Source organism: Poecilia reticulata, chromosome 7 (assembly GCF_904066995.2).
Source record: "Poecilia reticulata chromosome 7, P_reticulata-male-v2, whole genome shotgun sequence".
Taxonomy (NCBI): domain Eukaryota; kingdom Metazoa; phylum Chordata; class Actinopteri; order Cyprinodontiformes; family Poeciliidae; genus Poecilia; species Poecilia reticulata.
In genome coordinates this window covers 28,316,617-28,334,203 of record NC_088836.1, presented here as the reverse complement: position 1 = coordinate 28,334,203, position 17,587 = coordinate 28,316,617, and the positions used below count along the sequence as shown (strand labels likewise).

The 17,587-nt window shown below is 38.7% G+C and overlaps 2 protein-coding genes across 6 annotated transcripts in view; both read left to right on the top strand.

Moving 5' to 3' along the window:
• The first annotated feature begins 1,916 nt into the window (after positions 1–1,916).
• Positions 1,917–12,560, top strand: tmem269 (transmembrane protein 269). Of its 3 annotated transcripts, XM_081609249.1 has the most exons (8): positions 1,919–2,191; positions 2,675–2,716; positions 3,997–4,093; positions 6,493–6,640; positions 7,525–7,622; positions 10,010–10,153; positions 10,238–10,438; positions 10,808–12,560. In XM_081609249.1, exons 4-8 carry the CDS (start codon positions 6,591–6,593, stop codon positions 10,915–10,917), a joined length of 603 nt encoding a protein of 200 aa, XP_081465375.1. In that variant the 5' UTR covers positions 1,919–2,191; positions 2,675–2,716; positions 3,997–4,093; positions 6,493–6,590; the 3' UTR covers positions 10,918–12,560. The 3 variants fall into 3 exon arrangements, with proteins under 3 accessions (XP_008412710.1, XP_081465375.1, XP_081465374.1); XM_008414488.3 differs by lacking the exon at positions 3,997–4,093 and having other exon boundaries at positions 1,917–2,191; XM_081609248.1 differs by having other exon boundaries at positions 2,675–4,093.
• Positions 12,561–15,072: 2,512 nt separating this feature from the next.
• magi3a (membrane associated guanylate kinase, WW and PDZ domain containing 3a) overlaps positions 15,073–17,587 on the top strand; it is a 133,707-nt gene continuing 131,192 nt past the window's right edge. For 2 of the 3 annotated variants that reach the window (XM_008414487.3, XM_017305879.2), the window contains exon 1: positions 15,073–16,278. In XM_008414487.3, the coding sequence (XP_008412709.2) occupies positions 15,972–16,278 (307 nt within the window). In that variant the 5' untranslated portion in view covers positions 15,073–15,971. The remainder of the gene's footprint in view (positions 16,279–17,587) is intronic. The other variant, XM_008414485.3, reaches the window with a different exon arrangement.

Here is a 17,587-nt window from a genome sequence, read left to right as displayed (position 1 = left end):
TCAACATATATATGTTTTGGTTTCTGTTGTCCTGCAGTTGAATTTCTGGTCAGAATTTGAAATATTACTGTTTGTCATCCAGTGTAGTATTTTCTAGAAACAATGAACGTTTTCAATAAAGAAAGCAACAAAGTTGAATCCATCCGGTCCCTTAAGTGTCAGTGTTACATCCCTTTACTCGATCTGATCATATTTTTATAATCAGGTTTTGTCATGGTTCATGTTTGTAAAATGAGTAAATAGACACAATTTACAAAAAGTACATTTCCAAAGTCAAATAACAGCACCAAACATGCAAGAGGATGATAATGCAACAAAAACGGAATTAGTTTCAACTGTACGCATTAGATGCATTTATTCAAAGCAGTTTGGTGGGAAAACAAAGCAAAAGAGTCTTAAGGTTCATCTGCTTTTATAAGACTTTACATTAACTTAATTCCATTTTAAAAACTTAGAAAAAATATATTTTTATGAAAGAAGACAAAGATTTCAGTCATAAGTTATATTAATGAGTTTTTTCAGCAATTAATAAACCAAAAATATACAATTCCAAAAAATATTCACTTCTTGAATGTTTTACCCTTTTTACAGATTTTACAAAAAGTCATGATCAATAAAGTTTGGCTTTTTGACAAATTTCTTTACAAAAAACCCTATTATGTCAAACTGGATGCTGATTTTTATAAAATGATGATAATTGATATGATAATGATGATAAATAGCTACCCCCTTCAATTCAGTACTTAGAATAAACTTGGTATTTTAAAATTTATATTTGCAAATCCTGTAATGAAATGTAACATTGTCTAATGAAACATTACAGGAAACTCCTTTCTGACGCCTTCCGTAATATACAGTATAGCTTCACTCCAGCTAAATGATCTCAAGGGTAAAGGCATAAAAATGACAACTTGTGATATTTCTCAGACCACAAACAGAGAGCAGGTTTGGTGATGAGTCAGATTTTTTTAGTTTGATAATACTTGCTATTGGCATGCTGCAGAATCCAGTCAGAGTCCATTACTAGCCCAATGCTGCTTCAATACTTTCATGTAATATTTAGAGACTTTTAGCCTCAAATGTTGTAAAAACATTGAGGCTGAATGAGTGAAAACCAGAGACAGTTTTGTCCTGAAGTTTCCATCATTCATTCTGTTACAGTTCTGTTACATTGAGATAATTTTGGTATTTCAATAATTTGTCTGAACCTTTTTTTTTTTCATTTTATTGAGCCTGTGCTGTTCAAAACACAAATAGCTTCTGTAAGTTTTACAATCAATAGATTGTACTAATCTGATTAATGGTTGTCTTTCATACATGATCCAAGTTAAGCATAGTAACCTTCATAGGCGTTTTAATTACTTTTAATTAGCTTTTTCATTTCTGGCTTTGGTAAACTTGCTGATTAAACTGTAGGACTTGGGTTAAATACTTTGTGTTTCACTTTACAATATTCCCACAACAGTTTGCAGGAATTCTGATGCATTCATTCCTCTTTGGAGAACTGGTGTAAGTATTCATGTTCACAGGCTGCCGCACTCACACACACATTTTCAGCTCTATCCGCAATTTATTCCAATTTATTAAGTTGTGTTTTTCAGGTTTAGCTCAGACGTTGTGAATTAATCAAAATCTTACAAAATCTTTATACTGTAATATCATCTGCGCTTCCGAAATAGAAGAAGTAATGAGAGAAGAAAAATCCAGCATAATGTTGGTGGTCATTAATCTGATTTAATGTCAGACTGTAGAAACTTTTGTTTTTCTTTTTACACAGCCTGGGTCTATCTGTCTGATTGAATATCCATTTTTTGTAACTCACAGTAACTTCACAGGCTGTGGGGAAAAAAAACAAGTGAGGAGGGGGTGGGGGGGGTCTACGTCTACGTCATTTCCGCTTGGAATATTCCAGCGGATTTGTCACTGCTGCTACTTTAAAAGGACGCGCTTAAATAGCGGCCACCAAGCACATAGACAGGTGTCCTGCTCTGTGCATTCATTTGTTTATTCAAACATACTGACACAGAAAACGGAATAATATTAGACGGAAGGTATTTTGCATTTCCAAAAGAGGAGAAGGAGAAATAAATAAAATAGCCTACAATAAATTTTGGCATGTAGTGCGCGCGCATTTTTCACGCCTCCATCATTTGATTAAAGTAAACTAGGAAAACCGTGGAGCTCCTTTCAGGTAAGATGAAACAAACTTTTTTTCTGAACAAGCTAGAACTGTTTTCTCACTTTTGATATGAGGGAATCCTTATACAGCGCACTTTGTTAGGATTCGTTATGGCGCATTTGTGCGTCTTAATGATGGTGTTTGGATGGATTTTTATTAAGCTGCTGAGGGAGATCTGGCGCTGAAGAGAGCGCGGTGCGCATTACAACCTCCAGCAAAGAGGACGTTTTTATTTTATTTTCTGGATTTAAAAAAATTATTATTGTTTTTTTTTTTCTTTCAGAAAATAGAGTATTGTGCACCTGGGATGATGTGATGTTTTTTCAAGTACAAGCAATTACGACTTGTTACATGACATATCTCCAAAAATATAGCTATTTATACAAACACATTATTGAGTTTCAGACAATTTTGTTGTTTAAATATTGTTTAAATTTAATAAGCAGAAATCTTTACGTCTGCACAACAATAACTGGAGGATTGTTTCTCTTTCAGCTGCCTAGTTGTGAACCATGATCCTCCTGACTCCTTCCTCTGGTATGTACTCTGCACAGTAAAATACTCCCACTTGTGGTTCATCCTCTGATATAGTGATACATAGAGGTTTAAAGTTTTTTTTTTACAGGAGAGAATAACATTGTAAAAATAAATGAATAATGATAATACATAAATAAAAAAAAAGTCAATTGTACAAAAAACTACTGTAGTTTTCACTTCTAATATTGTTAGATGTCACAAGAATCTGCTAAATAACCAGATTCTTTAGCAGTGACCCTTCATGGCTTTACCCGGTTTGCACAGGTTGGCAGTAACTTTATCCTGGATATAAGTAAAGTCAGCAGCCCATCATCATGTGATGTAACAACATCTTTGTATTAAATCTATTTTCTATTGGTCTTAATTCATATTCTACTCATCTAAGAAGCTGAATTTGAAAAGCTTACTTAAAAGCATCAATTATAAGAATTTATAGAAAAAATAATTGACTTGCTTGCAATCGATCTTTAAAAAATTATTTATAATATATGACTTTCAGTTCTTCAGTTGAACTATTGGAATAAAGAAACTCTTTTATTGAGATACACCTGCATAATGCATGTGATAAATATGGTCCTAAATGCATTTATTGCCCCTTCCATGCATGATTATTACAGTTGTGTACCTAATCTGTTAATATGCATGCAAGAGAAGAAAATGTCACCTTTGCATTCATTTATATGCAGAGAACAGTTGGATAACAACACGTACAAACTGTAAAGTTTAATGTTTTTATAACTAAGTCTGTTAGCTATTTGTTACTCTTAGATGTGGCAATAGTGCAGTTTAATAAAGAAAAGGTTTAGTTAGCTCAGTAAGTTCATTTCTGTTTATTCTGGTTGTGCACTCTGAGTTAAGAGTTTTCCTTGTTTTTCCATGCACTCTCTTTAGCTGTTACCTGGTAACATGGCAGGGTATTACATAACAAGGGCCTTTCCCATCATGCTTTGCACTAATTAGGCAGGAATCCAGAAATAGAGACCTGCTTTAAATTGCCACTGTTTGGTTCTGGATTTGTCTTTTTCTTTTAATATCCAGCCAAGTGATCACAATAACCCCCACATATCTTTATACACTTGTGTCGGCACTCACTATGTTTAAAGTTAAAATATATGAACTGTTCTGCAACACCTTCTGTTCTGTGTTTTCCTATAAACATAGTTATTTAACATGCCAGGTGGTAGCTTTAGGATAAAGTCCAACATAGTGAAAAAAAGCATGCTGTCAAGTGAAAGTTGTTGTTGGCTGTGTGCTTTGTCTCATACACTGTTTTCTTTCAGATGCACTCGCCTGGCTTTGGAATCAAAGGAAGTTCAGGGAGAAAATCTCGTGAAGGGTTGCTACTGCAACAATAAAAAAATATTTAAAAAATTGCAGGTTAATATCTGTGCATACTCTCTTGGATCAGCATCATGACTTGAGAGAATATAGTTAGCTTTGAAGCGAGGAGACTGAGAGAACAGAGTATTTACTTTTACTTGATTCACGTAAAAAAAAAGGAAAAAAAAGTATAGACATAATATTTACGAGGGTCAATTTTTGGCTGGAATCTGGCAGTCTCAGCAAATTTGTATCTTACTATCAATAATTGTAAATGGTAATTAGTAAATGTATATTCTGCAAATTATAATCATATTGTAAGACAGACTATAATCATTGCCCATTAACTAAAGGTAAAACTCTGTGGAAAAAAGTTTTCAATTCCTCCTGCTTTCATACCTTTTGTATGCTATCACATGCTAACAGTCCCAATGATATCAGGGAAAATGTACTCAAAGAGCATTTTTTAAAATTAAACTTTATCTTTATAGTTATTGTGCTTGTAGCTTATGGTGTGTCTATTTATTTCAATATATGTATATATAATTACAGTTCATTAGGTAAAGATTTATTTGACAATTTATCAAGTAAGAGAGAGGATACACAGAGAAATGTTGTCTAAATACAGTAACTTGGAGACATAAAAGTAATGACGTAAAATACATGGATTAGTCATTTAATTTCTAAGTCAGTTGAAGTTAACTGACTTTTTGCTGTTAAAGAGTGTAAAGAAGAAGGAAAAGTCACTCCAAAACAACACATCTTCTTATCCATGAAACTTTATGCTCACAAATAACACCTGCAAGCTGTTCAGCTCAGTTAAGCATCACCCAGCCTCGGGTTGTTCAATCCCTCAAACCTAAAACCTTCATAATCTTGTGGAAAATGTTTTTAAAAGATAGTCGGTTTTTAAGACTGACAAGAAGGTTGTCCACCTCATTTTAACGTTGTTCACTCACCTGTGTTGAGGACTTTTGGAGAAAGTCATAATGCTCCCTCAATCTATTTCTGTATTCCTAATAAGCAGCCGAAGGGCCATTTGAAATATTCTAGTTAAAAAGCTTTTTCTCTTTACAATATACACGTTTACATTCGATGCCATCATTTATATCTCATAGCACCTTTCCTATTTTAGAGAGGCCTGGCTCCAAAGACCTATTTTGTGTGAAAATTACATATAAAAATTTGCTATTGCTTTGAGAACAAATAAACTATGAACTGTCATATTATATTTGTGTAACATTTTTTTGAGTTCCTGCACTAATATGTGATTCAATTTGCTTTTGACTAAAGAAAAAAGGTAACAAACTATAATGCTCAGTTCAACAATCTCTAGAGTAACATATGAAAATCAGTTCAAGCTTTAACTTCAATCAAAATGCAAAAAATTTCTCAAATAGATGAGAAATGTTTTGGCTTTAAAATTGCTGTCTGAGAAAGTCACACTAATCAATTGTTAGAAACAGTTTAAAAGGAAATTCCACCTAATAATAAAAATTTTTCCAGTAAGTGGCCCAAAATCTAGGAGTCCAGCTTCATACTACAGGAAAAAGTGACACAAATTAATATTAGCTTCACCGCATTCTGTGTTTATTGCCAGTGTAGCTTAAATCCAAACATAAAACACAACTGGATGCTAGATTTTCAGCTCAAAGATAGAATAACTCAGGACGAGTTGAATCCTTTTTCCACAGTCCTGTGTTTACCTACTGTCACTCCCTCCATTAAAGCCCAAGTCCAAGTGCTATTAATTGATCTAAACAATCAGCTGTTTGAGCGCTGCTGCCACCATCTTTTGCTAGGTCAGTGTTAACAGGCTAATCGATCTCATGTTGTGTATGTGTCAGTTTAGTAGGTCCGGCTCTCTGTGAAGGTAGCCAGATGTGTGTGCACAGTAACCCTCCACATGTTGTTAGCTTGTCCCCCACACCAGCATCTGATCCCCAATATCATCATTTGCAAATGCTGACCAGTAACATGTACTTATACTTCAGCACATGTTCTTGCATGTCATTGTATTTTAAAAAATCTTTTGACACATGCTGAGATTTTCCGAGTAATTAAACACAGATTGGTGTTGGATGTGCAAATTTAACTGCGTGATTTGATAGTAACACATGTTTTTGATCTGAAAACGGATGAATGTATCGTAAGGTTGATGTCCGTCCAATAAACAAACAGCTTGGTAAGTCATACTTCTTTTACATCAGACGGGGGCATCAGTTTGGGAGTAATGTTTTCTTTCCCTATTAACTGGTGTGTAACATTCTTATCAGTAATGGGTGATATACTGAAGTATTTACAGCACCTAACCCCCTCTACGGTTTGATTCAGACTCAGATCAAATCAGTAAGCTATTCCCATTGAGAAGGTCGGCTGGTGTGCTCATCCGATCAAGGTGGGGGTTGTTGATCCAACAAGGACCGCTACTAACTGCTGCTGTTGTTTGCTCTCAGATTTCTTCCAGTACGCCAACAAGCTCCTCCTGAGCGATCATGCTACAGTGCTCCAAATCAAGGAGTTTGCACGGAAAAATGCTGCTAATGCTCTATCTATGGCCAACATGGTCATGGGCATGGCCTCCATCCTCAGCAGCCTGAACGGGTGAGCAAACACACCACTAATGGAGTTTATGATCCGAGAGAGAAGTCATGCACAGGAAAAGAGCAAAATCTATAGAAAACGAATATGTGCACGCAGAACAGTCAAAAGTGTGCTCAGAATGACAAAAACAAAACACAGTGGGGAAACTGAACATATTTAAATAAAGCATTTTGAAAAATGTATCCTACCATTTGAACCTTTTGTCTCACTGGCTCTGTTTCCATTACAAATGTGCGAAAACCTTTGTCAGTATTGTGCTGATGTCATAAATTACAATTTCACAATTGCGGTGTTTCCATTAAATAAGAAACTAACTTAAAATCATATCTGAATACATTTGTTCATGCAATTAATCATTAAGAAACAAGCCACACCATGAACCTCCAAATACTTCCTGTTGTCTTCTTCTTCATGGTTTGTGCCCATTGCAATGTCTGGTTGTTGATCAAGTGACTCGTGATATGAATTAAGTTCTTCCATTGCAGTTTTGGAAAATAAACCAATTTCATTATGGCCAAAAAAGCAAATCAAAACACAGAATCCTAGCTGGAAATGAAAGTTACTGCCACAGCATAATGCTATCACCAATGTGTTTTTACATTGCTGATAGCATCAGTGTTAGTTTTCCACCTGACATGACTTTTTGCATGTAAACTAAAAAGTAAAATCCTTGCACCTTTTTCCACATTTGCTCTGCAGCAAAATGAGAAAAAACCTTAAGACCTCTGAGTACTTTGCAAGTAAATTGTCTTCACTACATTCATCAGCAACATTTTGCCTAAATTAACAGAATTAGCTTTTGAGACTTGGCATACATTTCACCTTTAGAAAAAAGGCTTTCTGTCAGCAAGTAGAAGAACTTTACTCTCACTTGTTTTGTTCAGGCACCATCATGCAGCGTGTTGGCTGGTTCTGATTGGGTACCTGCTAGATTTGGCAGATGGAGCGGTTGCCAGGCGACTCAATGCCTGCTCGGCACTGGGTAAGTGGAAGCTTGTGGTCAATAAACTTTTACCAAAGATTAACTTCAGTAGGGCTGTTGGCAGTGTCTGCTGCACAGGCTTTTGTCTGCACTTTTCTAATTTGGCCTCACAAAGGGATTCTGTGAAAGGAAACTCTGCTTGTGAAAACCTCTGGTTAGTCTTACAGAGCTTCCAAGAGGAGAATATTTTATATAATGTCATTTGAACTCTTTTTTAGACCCTTTCTACTCTTTTGGATAAATAAGCTTTAAGTGTTTGAAATAGATGCAAATCCACATTTATAATTCAAAAATTTTAATACTTTGAATAAACTTTGTAGATGCTAAGTTGAAATATAAATAACACCTGCACCTGAACTGTGTCAATATTATCCCCAAAGCTTAAAATAGCTCGCAGGTGCATCATTGTTAGCCGCTTTGTGTTTCAACAAGCCGTTTTCTGCATGACTTTGCAGGTTGCACATTGTTGTTTTTGTCAAGTGAACAATAATTTTCCGATTAAGCAGCCTAAGTCTGTGGCATCCAGTTCCAATTGTCTGTTTTATCCTGTTGCTTTGGCTTCTCTGCATTTCTGAAATTGCTAAAATTGTTGACCCCTGGCTGCGGAATTCCAACCCGTTCATTCGAGGGCTGCAGGCTGAATCACCTCATCGTCATCCGCTGAAAACATGCTATGAGCTCCTGAGGGATAAAGAGACAAGCGAGCGGAGAATGTTGTTTATTGAACAGCTGTTTGTTGGGCTGACACTGATGTTTCCAGTTTGAGATTTTTGCATGCAGCACATTACTATCACGTGGCAGGAATGCTGTCCATCTCCACCGCAAAGAGCTGAAAATGTAGTTGAAGTGCCTTGCAAAAATATTTTTACCCCTTGAAACACTGTTTCAACCACAAACTTCAGCGTATTTTATAGAAATTTTATGTGAGAAATTAATGACGAGATGAGGAATTTTAGTTTTATAGGGAATTAAATATACTTGTCTGAAAGTGTGTTTCACTTTGATTGACGTGACATAAGCAAATAATGTAAAAAAAATAATAATTGTATGGAATCAATTGATGCATGTCCGAAAGGTATGGGGCGCCTAGTGTCAAAATTTGAATCCAAAAGATTTAGCAGAGAGTTTATTGATATTTAACTAACTTTTCTCACTTTTATTACATTTAAAATGGAAATATCTAAAATCTGTTATATATTACCATTTTATAAAAATTTGAAAAATCAAAATGGTAAATCTAAACCTATTAAATCTAAATCTAAATATTCAGTCTAAATCTAAATGTTGAATTACTTTTATGGACAGAATTTCTAGGCGCAGCCGAGGTGTTGAGGGGATCCATTTTGGTGGCCTTAGGATCGCATCTCTGCTTTTTGCGGATGATGTGGTCCTGTTGGCTTCATCAGATCGTGATCTGCAGCTCACTGGAGCGGTTCGCAGCCGAGTGTGAAGCGCCCGGGATGAGGCTCAATGCGTCCAAATCCGTGGCCATGGTCTTGAGCCGGAAAAGGGTAGAGTGCCTTCTCCGGGTCAGGGGGGTCGTCCTGCCTCAAGTGGAAGAGTTTAAGTTTCTGGGGATCTTGTTCACGAATGAGGGAAGAAGGGAACGGGAGATCGACAGGCGGATTGGGGCAGCATCTGCCGTGAAGCAGGCGCTTTACCGGTCCGTCGTGGTGAAGAGAGAGCTGAGCCAAAAAGCGAAGCTCTCGATTTACCGGTCGATCTACGTTCCCACCCTCATTTATGGTCATGAGCTTTGGGTCATGACCGAAAGAACGAGATCACGGATACAAGCGGCCGAAATGGGCTTCCTCCGCAAGGTGGGCTCTCCCTTAGAGATAGGGTGAGAAGCTCGGTCATCCGGGAGGGACTCAGAGTAGAGCCGCTGCTCCTCCATGTCGAGAGGAGCCAGTTGAGGTGGCTCGGGCATCTGGTCAGGATGCCTCGGGCAAGACCCAGAACATGCTGGAGGGACTATGTCTCTCGGCTGGCCTGGGAACGCCTTGGGATTCCCCCGGAGGAGCTGGAAGTAGTGGCTGGGGAGAGGGAAGTCTGGGCCTCCCTTCTGAAGCTGCTGCGGTAGAAAATGGATGGATGGATGGATGGATGGATGGATGGATGGATGGATGGATGGATGGATGGATGGATGGATGGATGGATGGATGGATGGATGGATGGATGGATGGATGGATGGATGGATGGATGGATGGATGGATGGATGGATGGATGGATGGATGGATAAAAATTAATCTTAAACATATGTTAAATCTAAATTTAAGTCTAAATGTGAAATCCATAACTCAAATCTAAATCAACAAAGCAATTGAGAAAAACTGTAAGTGAAGTTGAGGTGTCAGCAGTTCTGGTGTTTGGTTTTTCATGTCTAGGTGCAAAGCTGGATGATTTTGCTGACTTCACCACCTTTGGGATCGCCACATCTCTGCTGCTGAGGACTTCCGACTTGCTGGACAACGTCCTGTGCATGTGCTATGTGCTGTCTGTGTTTGTCCGTCTCTGTTTCTTCTCAAGCGGTGAGTTACGATTATCAAATGTTTACACTAAAGTCTGATCAAGTTCAGGGTTCTTAATCAAACCACACTTTGGTTTTGCGTCAGGTATTCCATTTGTGTATCGCGGTCTCCCCTGCATCTACTCATCAGCCATCTTAGCCAGTGCCTCGTTGCTGTTGGGAGGAAACCTGAGCGTGCTGCGGGTCATCACAGTGGCCATGATCCTATTTATGATCAGTCAGAACTTCTATCCCCATGACAAAGTCCTGGAGTCCCAGACTTGGAAGAAAGTAGTGTACGCTGGAGGTAAAGTCATTTAATAATCATAATGACTTCAAAAGAGTCAAAAAAAAAATGTTTGCTGACTTGTGGAAATTTGACCATATTAGTTCATGGCATATTTTGGACTTGACAATGTGGCTCACTGCCCAGGGAGTGCAACAAACATCCAAATAAACAATATAGCAAGTTATTAGTGTTCTCTTTAACTGGCTAATTATGGTGAAGCTGTCTGTCTATCTAGCTACCTACCTAGTTATCTATCTAAATTACTAATGTTAAATTATTAAAGGGCTATTTTGTTATTTAATCTGTTTGAGACAGACAGAAAGTTAAATGAATAGATAGAATTTCTGACATTCAGTTTCTCATTTTCCTTTATCTTCTCTGTTTCAGGAGTTGCCATGGTGTTCTGTTCTCCCTTTCCCCCTGCGTGTGTGTACTACCTGCTCTGGTCCATCTCATACATTTTGTTTCCTACTTCACTTTGGAGCTGCAAACTGTAAAGTAAAAAACGGGTTTACAGACTGCTGTTGCTGCTGCTCCCTGTTGCCGTCGGAGCGTCGAAGCTGGAAAAAACACTCGTTAATTCATGGCAAACAGTCTTTCTACTTCACCTTTTATTTTAATGTGACATCTGACTGAGAGGACTTAGAAAAAAATGAGCGAGGATGGGTTGTTTTTCAGTGTTACTGGTGAAAATGAACATGTGTTCTGTCTTGGTTGCATTAACACCAATCAACCAATATGTGGCAGGCTCTGAAAACAGAATATTCATCAGGTTTGCCTCCATGTCTTATCTTCTTTCATCAGTATAATTTATCATCAGTATTGAGAACATGTAGCAGCAGAGGAACATCACATTCTTCTAAGGATGATAGAAAAAGAAAATGTTCTAGAGGAAAAAATAACACATTTTCTTTCCTTTATGTTAACTAGTTTTATGTGTTTTTACATCACAGATAGTTCAAAAGGTTTCTCTGCAGGAGAGAACCTGCAGCAACAGATCTCTGCTGCATTTATTTATACATACGTGATTGGGAATTTTTTTGCAAGTCTGACTTCTTGTTCCATTATAAAGGGATCATAAATGTATGCTAGTTCAAAAGAACTGATTTAACATAATGGCTCTCTTATTCATAATATTTGATTCGCTGTTTGAACATGTCCATTTGTTGTCATAACTCCGGCATTTGCACATTGCAAACATTTCTTTACCTACAAACTTTCTACTTTTTCTTATGTCTATGAAATGCTGTGTTAGCTTCCTGCTATTTCTTCCGTATCTGCCTCTGTTTTAGGAGGCATCATAACAACACTGCATCATTCATATGTGTTTCTTTGACAAATCGCTGATTTCACTTTGAGAGCTTTTGGTCAATTTTCAATTGTATTAATTCCACTTGGTGTGGATTTACCTCTTTGAATTACATTAGTCGGTACTTTAAACACTATTTCTGCTGCCATCTAGCGGACATGGCACAATATGTCACCTTTGAAACAGTCTGCTTTAAGAGGTGGACAGATTTATTTTTTCTTCTTTGTAGAGCATTTCTTTGTAGCAGGGATCCTGTTTTTGTCACTACTTGTTTAATTTCAAAGTGTGTTTTTTGCCTTTGCACTGTGAGAAGGAAATTGAGAGAATATAGTGTTAGGTGCTGCTTTGTCTTAAATCCTAAAATTTAAGCAAAGCGTAACCGGGTGAAATGTGTCTGTTCTGAGCCCTGAAAGATCTATTTTTCTTTTAGCTTTCTAATTCAAATTACTTAGCTCATCTTTAAACCATAAATTGTAGTTTTTTCAGTTTCAGATTTAGAGTAACTTACAAACTACTGGTTCTAATATGGAGAATCCTGGCTTTTTGATTATTGATTTAAAATATTAATTTCAACTTACTTATAACCAGCGCTTTGAAGAAAGTCTCCAAGAATGACATACAGACTTACTGCAGTACAATCAGTTGTGCTTTCGGTTTTCCAGTGTGGGTGTTTTTGGTTTTCAGAAAGTAAAGGCACTCTAATGTAGAACATAGCGAAAGGAAAAACTGTATATTTTGAGAGAGAAAGAAAAATATTGAGATCTTTTTGTGGAATAGGATATGTGCATTTGAGCCTGTATAATTTGAAAATAAAAAATGAGAATGAAATGACTTTGTGTGTAGTCATTATCATTTTGATGAATAACAACTTGAGCTTGACTATGAAATTAGACTTTTTTAATTGCTTGTAGATGAATTCAAAAGCTCCCTGCTGGGATATGTCTCACTGTGTTAATCCTATTAAGTAAATTTAATTCAATGTCTTTTAATTTTTTCACAGAGCAGCGCTGGTTCTCTTGTACCTTTGTTGATTGTACATATATTTAAAACCAAACCGTTTCGATAGATAATGACACACTAGATTAACATTTGTTAATAAAATACTTCAAAAACAAACCTATGTATGAAAAAATTTGAATTTTCAACATAATTTCTCCAAAGCACTCTAAAATTAACTTCTGAGAAAGCTGTAAAAATACATTCTTTGAAGTCAAATATTATATTTAAGGTTTTGCATTTTCACAGTAAGAAGTCTTTAAAATGACTGCCTTTAGGTAAACAGTGAGCTGAGCTAAGGAAAAGGACATTATGAGTTTGTGTGATTTGCTTTCTCAGCCATCCTTCTGCCCTTCCGCGGCTTTCCTGTCGATACTGAACTGCATCAAAATCCCGTCTGCAACCTGCCATTTGACACCCACCTCTGCTGCCTTCTCCATCAATACTGAATCCATTCTGCATCTTGAAAATGCCAGAACCACTCTAGACACTCAAACTCAGAGGTCTGGGCCAATTAATTCAGTTTCAAACTAGTTCTCATTTATTTGCTTAGTTTTCCTGGCAGAATCGTCGAAGCATACTGGTCTGTGCTATGTTGTTAGGTATTCCTGAGGGCAAAACCAATTACAAATAAACATATCAACCATTGGAGTTCATTACGATGCAGCTTTCTCTTCACAAGGAGAAAACAAGAAATGAATTCTCAGTCATTTGCTGTGTGCTGTGAACTTAAAAAAAAACTAGTTCACAAAAAGCTTCATAAGGTTTTGCCTTTCTACATTCAGAAATCCACTCATGGTTTGTGACATCTTCCACCCTGGAAGCAACCCGGGCAGGTGCTGGCCGAAGAAAGTGAGCTGATAGGCTGTTAAAGATTAAGAAAGAAGCAGACATGACATAAGAAGACATGCTGCCGCTCCTGTTTGAGAATTAGACTGGGATTAAAAAACTCACACAGCTCGCTCTTATGTCTGTGGTTCATTTTAAAAATGGAATCAAAATGAGCAACGACATTGCCAAAGGCTTTACGTGCAATAAAAAGTCATATTTTCATCACTTTGAAAATATGAAAAAACTCTGTCTGGAATCAAATGTTGAGAGAGTTTTCTTTCTTTTTCTTTTACCATGATGTCCAGTGCACTGGTTTGGTAGTAGCTTGCAGATCTTTGTCTACTTTTCTTTCTGAAAAACAAAACAGGAGCAAAACAAAAAAAAATAAAATAATCACCAGGTTCTGCAGAGTCATTGGTAAAAAAAAAAAATCCCTGTATCTCTTCGTAGAGATGAATTACAACCTGAAAAAAATTGCCATGATTCCTGGCAGTCCATATGTTCAGGAGGGCAGTGCATGTTTACATGCAGCAGGTGGAGATGCCATACAAAAAGGAGGCCACAGTGAACTGCTTTGTATTTTATCCTAATGTATGAAGATGCAAACTAATTTTTAAATCGTTTCCAAATAAAAGTTAGGAAAATGTGGCTTAATTCTGCTCATACAGTTTTCCTCTAGATTCTTTTTTAAAGTTAACTCCCTGTATCTTCCTCTCTACTCTGACCGGTTTTCCTGACCATACTGACGTTGCCCACAGCATGTCATGATGCTGCCACCACCATGCTTAGAAGAATTTTTGCACTGTCCAGTGAAGATATTGACATCAGGCTCATAACAAACTTGGATGGAGATGTCTTTACTTGCTGTTTGAAGCAGCGTGAGAGTCTATATAGAAGCAGCTCTAATCCCGTCCACTTCGCTTCATGGGTGAAGTAGTTTAAATTCATAATATGCTTCAGCAAAAGACCATTAAATAATTCATAAAAAGAAATGAATACATTAATTTAGGCTCATATACTTCTATTTTTATATTATTATATTATTTCTGTATTTATTAAATAATTATTTCCAAAGTTGTTTATTGTAATTTTGGCAATCTTCCCTTTCCATATATGACCAGAACTGGTTGCCGCTTTACTAATCAGCCACGAGAGGGCAGCAATGTACAAAAAAGACAACATAAGGCATCAATGTGTTGTTTTAGTTTTCCAAACTGCTCTCATGAAAGTTCAATTAAGTTATAAAGTTTTAAACCGGTCGAAACGCGGCAGCGTATTGTTTCAGGAAGGCATCACGACATTCAACCAATTAAATACGAGACTCTAAACTTTAATGTTGCACGTGTAAACACGGGTCCCTAGTGCGGGAATCTCCGTATGGACAATACTCCATGGAAACGAAACGCAACGTTGACGCCCGCCTCCGGTCACCCGCCATTGGCCCGATCCAAAACTTGCAGAGTCTGCCCCCGCAGGCTGCGATTGGACAGAACTCCCTGCCGTCAGGAGAGAAACGCGGAAAAGGATATATATATATATATTTTAAAAAAAAGTTATGGAGCGAAGCGTAATCGGATCACGTCTGTGGCATGCTGCTGCGTAGCTTTCCAGCATCAAATAGCCTCCCACGGTGAGCGTGGAAAAGCAGCGTGAGAGCGCAGAGCGGGAAGCGGGGAGCCTGGGCGAATACGAGCGGGTTCTGCTGGCCGATCGGGTCAGAAGAGGAGGGCCAGGTGTGTTTGCCCGTTTCCAGGGGTTTCCTCGTTGATGTCACTGTGGAGGAAGCGGAGGAGGGAGGAAAGAAGGAAGAACAGGTGCTCGGGGGTAAAGTTACCTCTCTGAGTTGAAGAGACCAACCTTTACGAGAAACTACTTTTGGAAGTTTTCCTGAAATTCCTCTCCAAACCCCTTCTTGGAGGATTCACTCATCTCTTGGAACCAGAACTGGATTTTAGCAGATTTTTGGGGCGCAGGATTTACGCACAATCTGGGCTCACGGTGGGCTCATCAGCAGTGGGAGTACGCTGCTTTTTGTTTTCCAGGTGCCGTAAACTGGGGGTGGAGGGGGGTGGAGGGGGGATCGAGCCGCCCCAGCATCAGAAGCAGCGCTCTCCGCTCCACTGCGGCACTGACGCAGCTGGTGTCACGCTCCAGACGATGCTCCTGTAATTCAGAGGAAGGATCGCGCACACAGGGAGCTCGGAGGGGTTACACAGAGAAGGATTTTTCTTTATTTCCCCCCCTGGAATGGAATACTACACAAAACACAAGGCTCAACTTCTCTGGTCCGCAATGATCGAGCCGTGCGTCAGAGCGCTCTGAGGGTCCAAATAGGATTTTGCTTCTGAAGAGGACGCTCGTTCCCCGGGACTTCCAACTCCTAAGCGACCCCCCCAAAAAGCCCATCAAGCGGCGATGTCCAAGACACTGAAGAAGAAAAAGCACTGGTTGGTCAAAGTGCAGGAGTGCTCCGTGTCCTGGGGGGGCTCCGTGGAGCTGACCGCTGTCCTGGAGGTGCGAGGCGGCGCCGAGCTCGGAGAGTTCCCCCACATCGGACGCGTGGTCCCGGAGGCGGTGGTGTGTCACAGCGGCCGGCTGCCCGGCAGCGGGGACGTGCTGCTGGAGGTCAACGGCACTCCGGTGAGCGGACTCACCAACAGAGACACACTGGCTGTCATCAGACACTTTCGGGAGCCCATCCGCCTGAAGACCGTGAGACCAGGTGGGTGTCCTCTCGTCATTTCTCCCCCAGCTGTGTGAAGAGGGTGTGCAAACTGAAAATGGGACTGATGCTGGATGAATAAGATGCGCTCTCTGTCTGTTCGCCTGTTGCTGCTGCTGCTGCTGCTGAATTTGCTTGCGTGTGCGCCCTGACTCATATTGCGGGTATAAATGGGGGCCGATCATTATAGTTAGAACTGTTTTCACTTTATACCAAATACAATGCCTTGCCAAACATATTCATATTCCTTCAACTTTTCCCTCCCCCCACATGTATTTTATTGGGATTTTATGACGTGTCAACATAAAGTGGACTACTGTGAAGTAGAAGGAAAATAAAAATAAAACATGGTTTCAGTTTTGTTTTGTTTTTTCTGGTATAGTTCAAGTATCTGTATTCAGCTCCCCTGAGTCACGTTTAGCGGAACCACCTTGTTTAGTTGCAGCTGCAGGTGTTTTGGGGAATGTTTCTACCAGATTTATAGACTTTCCCCCCTCAAGCCTTCTAAACAAATAACTCCTTATTCTTACTGTATGGAAAGCATCTATAAACACAAATGGTTGCCTTTCCACGTTTTCTCATTTGGATTAATGTCTGGACTTTGACTAAGCCATTCTATCATGGATATGCTTTGATCCAAAACATTCTTCTGGTTGTAAGGGTTATTATGCTGAAAGTAAAACCTTCATCCCAGTCCTAGTGTTTCTGTTATTCTTTCTTATCATCAAGTTCTGTCGGTTTTCTGAAAAATCAAAGGCCAAAATGTTAAGTTTTAGGGCTCAGCTTAGAGCACCTTCTTCCACTTTTTTTTTGTTGCTGTATTTGTATCAAGGCTTAAGAAAAGACTGGGACTTCCTACATTTATCTTCTTGACACTCTTCCATTTAGGCCAGATTTGCACCTGGTTTGTGCAGCTCCTCCAGAGTTACTGCTGGCTTCTTGACTGCTTCTTTGAATAAATGACTCCTTTCCCAGCTGGCTGGATGGCGTCAGTCTTCTTACTAGTTGTACCATACTCTTAACTATTTTGAGATGGAGGATTCAACAGAGCTCTGCAGGATGTTCAAACCTTGGAATATTGTTTTATAACCTCGCTCTGCTTTATAAGTCTGTCTCAGACGTGTCTTCTTTTGGTATTTTGTCTTTATGATGCTGGGTTTTTTTTTTCTGATGTTCTCCAACAGACCTCTTGGCTCTTCCACAGAACAGCAATATTTCAACTTGAATTGAATAACACTCATGTAGACTATAAACTAGATGTTTCTAAAGGCAGTTGGCTGCTGTGTGTCTAATTTAGGTGCATCAGACT

Coding starts and splice junctions, on each gene's coding strand:
- tmem269 (XM_008414488.3), top strand. CDS start 2,692: ATGATCCTCCTGACTCCTTCCTCTG. Junction 6,641..7,524: donor ATCCTCAGCAGCCTGAACGG/GTGAGCAAACAC, acceptor TGTTTTGTTCAG/GCACCATCATGCAGCGTGTT. Junction 7,623..10,009: donor CAATGCCTGCTCGGCACTGG/GTAAGTGGAAGC, acceptor TTTCATGTCTAG/GTGCAAAGCTGGATGATTTT.